This window comes from Hyaena hyaena, unplaced genomic scaffold, assembly GCF_003009895.1.
Source record: "Hyaena hyaena isolate Hyena2069 unplaced genomic scaffold, ASM300989v1 scaffold_57, whole genome shotgun sequence".
NCBI lineage: Eukaryota > Metazoa > Chordata > Mammalia > Carnivora > Hyaenidae > Hyaena > Hyaena hyaena.
Genome location: NW_024080690.1, coordinates 3,723,268 through 3,733,238, shown reverse-complemented (window position 1 = coordinate 3,733,238; position 9,971 = coordinate 3,723,268). Strand labels below are relative to the sequence as shown.

Here is a 9,971-nt window from a genome sequence, read left to right as displayed (position 1 = left end):
CACATGCCTGTACTTGAAAATTGCTCTAAGGGTAGAGCTTAAATATTCTCACCACAAAAAGATATATACACATAATTATATGAGGTGATGGATGTGTTGATTAACCTTATTGTGGTAATCTTTTTGTAACATATACATATAGCAAGCTGTTGTGTTGTACACCTTAAACTTAGATAATGTTATTTTGAATTATATCTCAATAGAGCTGGGAGGGAAAAAAACAGTCTAATAACTCTTGGAGATACCAAGACATATAGTCGCAGCTAGATAGTCTTATAAAAACAATAGTCCAAGGGCACCTGGGTGGTTTAGTCGGTTGAGCATCTGACTTTCACTCAGGTCATGATCTCGGGTTCATGAGCGCCAGTCCCGCACCAGGCTGTCCGCTGTCAGCACCGAGTCCACTTCGGATCCTCTATCCATCTCTCTCTGTGCCCCACTCCTCATTCTCTCTCTCTCTCTCCAAATAAATAAAGGTCCACTTTTCAGAGTTAACAGAAAAATTATTTTAAGCAGAAAACATCTTATCTGCATTTAAGAAGGAATTGTGCTCCTGAAAGCTTGATTTATTCACAATCTTTTCAAATACATTCTCAATGCAGGCTCACACACTGTTCATCAAGCACTGATACTGATGACATCTGTAACTGGCTAGGGTACCAGCACCTGTTCTGAAAGGGCTACATGAGCTTGTCTCCAAGGTTCCCCCAGCCCCATCAGGAACCTGAACACCTGCACAACTATATTTTATCTGCCTCATCCTAGGAGGTCAACTGCTCCCTGGAGGCTCCTGTAATTAACCCTGAGCTCCCAAAGTAGAAAACAGCAACCTCAATTCAGACTGGGAGGATCACTGTCATTTCTTTTTACCCCCTAATCCATCTCCAAGTGGGAAGCCTCCTAAATTTAAGTACAATGCATGAGTGAGGAAGCGTGTTTGGGGATGTATCTGTATGCCCTCTACTTTGTCCTAGAGATCCCAAATTAAAACATTATCCTAACCCAGGAAAATCCTGCATTTTAATATTGGCATCATGTGTGTGATTGTTATCAGAAAAACAATACATATTTGCATAATGACACATTTGCAAAGATGTGTCACCATTTGCTACCACTTGTCCTTCCATGGGCTAGAGAATTATTTCAGTTTACCCTCTCCCAGAAGTTCCCATCAATTCTCTCTCTCTTTTTTTTAACCTGATTGTGAAATCAGTTAACCAAAGGGGAAATTTCTGAGCTCTATACTTCTGCTTTTAAAGAATATAAAAGAGTGGGACAGAAATTGGCAGATAGCAGATCTCTCGAGGCACAGCAGCCCACTCCAGGATTCTATTCTCTCCAGCCAGTCTTCATTACTCAGGTACAACTTGAACTCACTCTTCTTTTCATGACTAGCTCCTAAGCAAGTCTCTCTGTCCCTCTCTCTCTCTCCCTCTCTCCCTTCCTCTCTGCCTAAGGGCTGGGTTTTTTACAAAGATACCACTATATACTATTATGGTTATGATTTGTGAAATATTCTGGGAATGGACACTGCTTATGTGGCAGCTGACATCTGACAGATCAGTGTCAGAGCCTCTGCTCCAGATCTAACAAATACACTCCTGGTTCAGGTTTGGGTTCACAAGTATTTCCTCTGGATCCAAAGGAAGGCTCTTTCACACATTCACTCATTCATTCAATGACTGTTTCTCTGCAGGCCTGCCATGTTGCAGGTACTAAGGGAAACTCACATATGAAGGCAGGCCTCATGGAGGCTGGCAGGGCAAGCAGTTACTCATCATCTCCTCTTCACCCAGGTCTCAGAAGCAGCCATGGCAGCAGTACCTGAACCCACCAGTGAGATGATGGCTTACTACAGGTCAGTGGGGGAGACTGAAACCAGCAACATGAGCAGGGCCCCTCTTTCAAGAGTGGAGTGTTACTGTGCTTGGAGACCAGATTGGTCCCCTGAACTGCCTCTCCAAGTGCCAAGTGGGGTTTCAAGTGAACCTGGTTTAAAGATAGATTTCCCACTTCAAGTCCAGCCTTGGGACTGCACAGGCTGGACCATCCAGATGTTGTTGCAGCAGATGAAAAACAGGAAGAAAAGATTCCAAGTGCATGATACAGAGGACCCCTCTGCAACGTTTGGCTTGATGGAGAGGGAAAGTTCAGAGGTTAACTGGGGTGGAAGTTAGGTCTCAGGATCCAAGAGAGAGTACCCAGGATATCTACCATGCCTCCTATGCTGTCCCATGCATATTAGCATAAAATGGGCCAACAGCTTTCAGCAGCTTTCAGAGACATGCTATTTGCAGTTTCCTATTAACAGTGAAGACTGTTGGCAGGGAAGGGAACACAGAACGTGTCTGGGAGACTAATGGAGTGATCTCTCTTATTTTTATTACAGCGATGAGAATTCCCTGTTCTTCGAGGCTGATGGACCCGAAAAGATGAAGGTGAGACCATGGGCCTAGCCCACAACTCCTGGAGGGACTCTGACATTGGAAAGGCTCCAGGAAAAGGGTTCTGGACCACCTTGTTCCCCAAGGCATTTTGTCATGGAAGGACTTTCACCTCTTCCAGTGAGGCAGACGCAGATGGTACTGCGTGATGACCTGGTCAACATATCGCTCCCACAGTCACATACTGAGGCTTGGCGATGGTGGCCACGTTCATGGAGGGCAAGAAGGAATGGCTGTGGGGATAAAGCTTGCTGTCTCATGTTAGGAAGGCAACCCAGGCTCCAGTGCAAATTTAATTCTCCTTTTAGGAGAGGGTTCAGCCTACATTAATCACTGAAGTCCTTGGGAGTTAATGTATATCTGCTCCCTTTAAAGACAGAATAGTGTTTTGCTTCCTGGGATAGAGCTTATGACAATACAATGTGGATGATGTAAACAAAAAAGTGAATTGGGAGTTGAAAGAAATCATTAATTTGCTGTTTGACCTTAAAGAAGCCATTTCACCCCCTCGGCCTCTGAAAAATAAAGGGCATGAACTAGATGATCTCTGAGCTCCTGGCATCCTATGACCTTCAGTTCTGAAATACTGTCAGTGCTAACTAGGTTTATCCTGGGAAATGGGTGTTTCTCTGACTCTCACCTTTACTGAGAGCCATTTTGACATTGAAGTCGTCCTTCTTTTCTGTATGAGGCCTAATAACTTTCCAGGGTGGTACGGCCATCAACCCAGCCAGGTCAGTTGCACAGATTAGCAAGCAGCTACTGGTCTCTGACTTTTTTTTTAGTTCAGGGCAGTTTCCCCTAGCCTAATAATCCAGTCCCTACTCCTGTTCAAAGGCCTGTATTTCTCTAAATGCTTTAAAATCAGTAACTGGTTTACTCCAGCCCTGGGGTTTGGGGAGGGCATGGCTTCTCTGTCTGGCTCTTTCCCTGCTGTTCCTTCCCGTAGCCTCCCTCTCTCTCTCTCTCTCTCTCTGCCTGTCTGTCTCTCTCTCTCTCTCCCCTAGAGCCTTAGCTCTGAGCAGGAACTTCTCTCACTCGGCTTTCCTCTGTACTGTTAAAGAGGCCTCTTTAGGGTGTTATGCTGAGCGAAATAAGTCAGGCAGAGAAGGACAAATACCATATGTTTGCACATATAGGAGGATTAGGAGGAACTTGACGGAGGACCAAGGGGGAGAAGAAGGGTGGAAATGGTGGGGGAAAGGGAGAGAGGCAAACCATGAGAGACTCTTGAATGCTGACAAAAACTGAGGACTGATGGATGTGGGGGGTTGGGGGGGATGGGCATGTAGGAGGGCACTTTGGGGATGAGCACTGAGTGTTATGTAGAAACTAATTTGACAATAAACTATTTGTAAAAAAAAATAAAATAAAAAAAAATAAATAAAGAGGCCTCTTTAATGGTTGAGCATTCAAACCATTATTGAGCCACCAGGGCAACCTCACTTAAGTCCTCATGCAGTTTTGAGGTTTCTCTGAGTAACAGGAAAGGGGGAACATATTTCCTACATAGTAACCACTTTTAATGTATTTGTTGGACGCTTATAAAACTGTTTAGAAAAAAAGAGAGAATTTGTATAGGACAATTAAAAACTTGTTGAATGAGCATAGATGAACAGAAAATGTTATGATCATCATTGCCATGAAAAATTAAATACATGGTGTTAGAGCATTAGGGACACAAGAGGACACAGGTCAGGTGGATTAGTCTGTGAAGAAGACAAATGAGGTGGACATGGGTTTTATTCTAAAAGAATACCATCTGTGGGCCTGTGGGCCATCAGAAAGCCCACAGTTCTGGTTTTGGTTCTGCCTCTAACTCGCCACGTGCCTTTGAGTAAACCTCAATAGGCTTCAGAGAGAAGAGCGTTTATCATTAGAAGCTCAGTTATCTCCACGGCCTCTTCCACCTCTCTGATGTCAAAATGGGAGTTCTCTGGCCCATTCACCTTAACATACTCTTCCTGGTCTCTCCACAGGGCTGCCTCCAAAACCTCAGTCACAGATTTCTGGGAGATGAGGGCATCCAGTTGCAAATCTCCCACCAGCTTGACAGCAAGAGTCTTAGGCATGCCGCGTCAGTCATTGTGGCTATGGAGAAGCTGAAGAACATATCTTTTCCATGCTCAAAGCCCCTGCAGGATGATGACCTGAAGAGCCTCTTCTGCTGTATCTTTGAAGAAGGTACTTAATGAGAACCAAAGGCAGACAGTAGATCTCTGGTCTATAGACAACTAAACTACCCTAAAGTTTTATGCCCTTCAAACACAGGAGGGCCAGCGATGGGAAAAAAAAAAAACAGAGAAGCCTAGAAACCAAATGAATATAGTTGAAACTATTCTCCTTTTTTAATATTTTTTTAATATTTTATTTATTTCTGAGAGAGGGAGAGCAAGTGAGCATGAGCGGGGGAGAATCAGAGAGAGAGGGAGACACAGAATCTGAAACAGGCTTCAGGCTCTGAGCTGTCAGCACAGAGCCCGACGCGGGGTTCAAACCCACGAACAGTGAGATCATGACTTGAGCCGAAGTCTGATGCTTAACTGACTGAGCCACACAGGCGCCCCTAGTTGAAACTATTCTTAACATAAAATCGCAGTAACAACTCGCATTTGCCAGTTACTCTACCATTCTCAGAGGCTTTCACTTGCATTACCTCCTGCAAGTCTCACACTGTCCCTGTTGGGCTAGTATTACGCCATTGCCATTTTATGTGAGTAGCTCTATTGTTAGTCCAAGGCCAGCAATGGAAGTGCAGCCGGAGTCCATATCTTATGGTGCCAGGTCCAGAGTTCTCACACAATCCAACTTCCTCCCCCCAAGTGTTATAATCAAACTCCAGCTACCCATGCTCAGATATCCTCCAAAACACCAAATTCTGCTGCCTTATATCATCTGGCCTGCCTTTCCGATTTTCCTCCTAAGCAGCATATATGTTCCACATTTCAGAACCCATCGTCGGTGACTCATGGGATGATGGCTTTGTGACTGATGTGGCCCTACAGTCACGGAACTGCACATTCCAAGACGTAAAACACAAGAGCCTGGTGCTGTCTGGCTCCTATGAGCTTCGGGCTCTCCATCTCAATGGACAGAATATGAACCAACAAGGTAACTAGGGACATCTTATTCCTCTCTTGGCATCCTGACCCCATGCTAATTCTCCACATTTTTAACAAAGTAGGACCATAAGGCAAATTATGAACCTAAGTGAAAAAATGTATAACTAACATGTAAACATTTTCATTTTGGTCCTGGCAAGGACACCTTAGCATGTTCATTTTTTAGCAAGAGATGAGACTCTGAGAAATTAGAATGCTCGAGCACACCCAAGACTATTGTGTAGCCAAGTCTTAGATTGACAGTACAATGTCAATGCTTCCATTAGAAAGGGGTCATTTGATGGACATGACCTAACTGTCTGTGGGTTCCTTTTTCCTGTCATTGAGGTTGAAACTAGGATGGTGAAGAGATACTGTGTCTGTCCTCATTCCCAACCCTGCCCCCTTAACCCAAACATCCTTCCCGCCCAGTACCAGATGGGAAATTTTACTGGCAAGCAGGAGCTTATCTCTCTCTACGGTAGCTAGCAAATGTTTCAAGTCTGGACAGCCCATTAGTTGTGGGTTCCGCCTGGCACCTCACCAATGTGGCTGAACCCTGTATACAAAAGAGCAGCCAAGGGAGCTGCTGAAAGGAGCAGCCTGTTCCCTTCTAAGACTGCTGATCTTGGAGAGAGGCATCCCAGCCAGGCCACGACAAACATGTTTCCTCAGAACTGGGATGTGAGCATGACCTCAAGGCCCCCGGATGAGTTGGTGGTGACTAAGGAAGATGAAAATGAATGTTTCTTTGGAGCCACTTTTCTGAGCTAAGCCTTCCCTCTCCTGAGTTCTTCCCACTTGTTGTTCCGTGTTCCTGAAACAGATCTGTGCCTGCTTTCTTTCGGGAGCCCTTATCTGCCTCTTTTCCTGCCTTGCACACTGATCAAATTGTTCTGCCCATACAAATGGGCACACCACTGGCCAGTCACAAAATGGCTTCCTTTTTTTGGTTTTAAAAAATGAGACCCCCTAATTCTTCACTGCCACTGTGATGAGGCTCTAAGAAGCCCTTGCAGACCTTCTTTGGAGAAAATATGAATCAACCAACTAACTCTGGTACTGTCTGTGAGAAGCCAAATTATCCTGTCTGTTAGGCCATTGGAAGCTCAGCGTGGGTTCCCACAGATGATGTTAATTGTAGGAGACCTGGGCTTGGGGTCCAGTTGCTGGGCCAACCCTGCATGGCCATGCATTCCTGACCACAAGGCCCCTTTCCTTTCTCTAGTGGTGTTCTGCATGAGCTTTGTACAAGGGGAGGAAAATAGTAACAAGATACCAGTGGTGCTGTGCATCAAGAAAAATAATCTGTACCTGTCCTGTGTGATGAAAGACGGGAAACCCACCCTGCAGCTGGAGGTGAGTGAGAACCAGGGACGGAAGGCTTCCCAGGTGCCTCGGAAGCACATTTAGCCCTCATTTATTTCCAAGATAACCACCTTTTCTGCTCAGAAAATCTGGGAACATATCTACTTGATAAGTTTGCATAAATGTAATTACATCTAATGGAACTGTTAAATGCATGAAACTTTCACTCCCACCACAGAAAATTAAGTCACTTTGCCGATGTTATTATGTCCTGCCATTGTGACCATTCAACAGATGATACAGTGTTAGGGTTAAAGGCTTATAACATTGTTAGGGCTACTCCATTTGATACATGATACATCAATAAATGGATCAATTCAAGGCAGCTGTCATCTGTCATCTCCTCCACTCTCAAAATCACCTGCCCCCCACAACGAGCTTTGCCAGCAAAAGCTTCAATTCTAAGTTGAAGTCATTCTAGCCAGGGCCATAGAGAAAACTATAGCAAAAGTCCCTGGAAACTAGGTACTCCTAGAAGTTTTCATCTAATGTTCACTTTTTAATAAAACTCCCACTTATATTATGCTCCCTACCATTTGATACTAAGTTTCAAAAAAGAGTAAAAGCTCTTTCAGTCACTACACAGGAAGTTGGTATCACAAAGAGAAATCAGGAGTCTGGATCCTGGTCCTATAACTCATCAGTTTCCTTTCTACCTGAATGAGAGAATAACTTTACCAGAGTGGCCTTGTCCCTTCTCTCATAAAAATTCTTATTTTTGTTTTGCTGCAGATGTTAGACCCCAAAGTTTACCCAAAGAAGAAGATGGAAAAGAGATTTGTCTTCAACAAGATAGAAATCAAGAACACAGTGGAATTTGAGTCTTCCCAGTTCCCCAACTGGTACATCAGCACCTCTCAAGCAGAAGAAATGCCTGTCTTCCTAGGAAATACCAAAGGTGGTCAGGATATAACTGATTTCATCATGGAAATCTCTTCCTAAAGAGACCTGTATCCAGAGAGTCCAAATGTGCTGAATAACCCCTGCTGGCTGGTGGAAGAGGAATAGAAGGGTTAAAACATGGCCTCGGGCTGAACTTCACTCTTACCTAATCAATGCACAGCTGCCTTTCTTAAATCACTGCTAAGATCTGTCCCCCAGCCTGGAGGAGCAACCCCCTCTTCCCAGGGCCAGTCCTCACTCCCCTCTGCTTTAGCCAGGCGTCTCTCATTTCTTCTACTCCCTCAAAGCCACACTGGCACAAATCGTTACACATTCGGTTCCAAGAAATCCTCTGTCCTTTGTGCCCCGCTTCTGATGAACAGCCTCTTAACTATTTATTTATTTATTTATTGGTGGGTTAGTCTATTTAACAAAGTCAAGAGGGCCAAGATGCATCAGTGTCTGTGAAGAGCCCAGTCTTCAATATCTGTGAAATTAATTTAATTTGCACTAGTGCACCATCTTTGTAACAAGTCCTTTCAGCAAGGCTGAAAAATGTATAAGCTCAGATTGTTTACATAGGAATATTTATGAATGATTAAGTATGAGCAGTCTGCTTCAATGATTCTGAAATAAACTTTGCTGAAAAAATAATTTTTGTTTCTCTGTGGTCATTGCCTTTTCTCGGATCTGAGACAGAAGAGTAAAGATAAATGAGGCTACGAGAGTTCTCCTTGGGAAGCGGTAAGCCCACTCCTCGTCTCTGAGCATGGCAAAATACACAGGAACATCACCGGCCAGCAAAGACAAGCCTCCCTGTCCCTCCCTTTCATTTCCATTTTAAAAGGATATTTGGTACATAAGTTTCATCTGAAAATAGGATCAGCTGAAGTAAGGGAGAAAGGGTTGGTGGTAACAGCCACCAACAATGTCTCTACTCATTTATTTAACAAACATGTATTAAGTAAATGCTATGTACTAGGAGCTAAAGAAACCAGACAGGTAAGGCATTCCTAGTTAGATAGGAGGGGCAGATATATACAAGCAAAAATAAGGCAATGTGGCAAATAGAGGTAAGAGATAAAGTATGAAAGGAGCAGCCAGGAGGGGTGACAACATCTGCTGTGAAGGTCAGAGGGTCAAGGAGGACCAACATATGAGTCAAGCCTAAAAGAATGAGCAGGGGTTCCTCGCATAGAAAAGAAAGGAAAGGAGACTCTCAGTAGTGGGACCAGTATTATCAAAAGCACGGAGTGAAGAATGAATAATGAATGATGCAAAGAGGAAACTTTCAGAATTGTAGAAGTCACCAGAAGCAAAGTCAAAACACCAAAACAACCAAGGGAAAAAATATTTGTAACTGTATATCAGGCAAAGGGATAATTTGTTTAATATATAGAATCCCCTCAAAGCATTAGAAAAAAACATGAACATAAATCCAACAAAACAGTAGGCAAAAATCTAACAAAACTATGTATTAACAGTCCATAGAAAAGGAAATACTATTAATCTTAGACAGCGTAAAACATGCTCAACATAACTTGTAAGAAAATTGAATTAACAGTGCTTTGAAGATAATGGTGTTATCCTATCAGGTTACCAAAAATCAAAGTTGAACAACATACCTGTTGGAAAAACTGGGGAAACCCCCACTCTAAGACATTACAGGTGGGAGTACAAGTTGGCACAACTCCTATAGAGGAAAATTTGATAATGACTATGGAAATTACAAATAAACAACCCCTTTGGCCCAACAATTTCAGTTCTGGGGAATTTATCCTACAGGTGGAAATATACCCATGTGAAATGACACATGATCAAAATTAGTCATTGCACATCACTTGTAAAAGCAAAAGATTGGAAATAACCCAAATGTCTATCAATGGGAGCCTGGTTAAATGAATTATGGGAAATCCATACAATAGAATGCCATCCTAAATGCATTCTATAATGCAGCTATAAAAGAATCGCAAAGCATTCCACACCAATATGGAAGCCTGTCCGAGATACGCTGGTAACTAAAAAAGGGCAAGAGGCAGACAATGCTTATAGCGCACTAACTTTTATATTATAAAGGGTGGGGCAGGGGATGTGAAATAAGACAATACTTTCCAATATGCTTGTATTTATTTCAAAAATTCTGAAAGATACATACGAAATTTAAAAAGCAGCTGTG

General features: G+C 43.2%; 1 protein-coding gene across 1 annotated transcript; it reads left to right on the top strand.

Moving 5' to 3' along the window:
* The first annotated feature begins 1,305 nt into the window (after nucleotides 1–1,305).
* IL1B (interleukin 1 beta) lies at nucleotides 1,306–8,449 on the top strand. The gene is made up of 7 exons (XM_039231671.1): nucleotides 1,306–1,360; nucleotides 1,797–1,858; nucleotides 2,390–2,438; nucleotides 4,424–4,628; nucleotides 5,394–5,555; nucleotides 6,774–6,904; nucleotides 7,646–8,449. The coding sequence occupies exons 2-7, from the start codon at nucleotides 1,812–1,814 to the stop codon at nucleotides 7,853–7,855; spliced, it is 804 nt and encodes a 267-aa protein (XP_039087602.1). The 5' UTR covers nucleotides 1,306–1,360; nucleotides 1,797–1,811; the 3' UTR covers nucleotides 7,856–8,449.
* The last annotated feature ends 1,522 nt before the right edge of the window (nucleotides 8,450–9,971 follow it).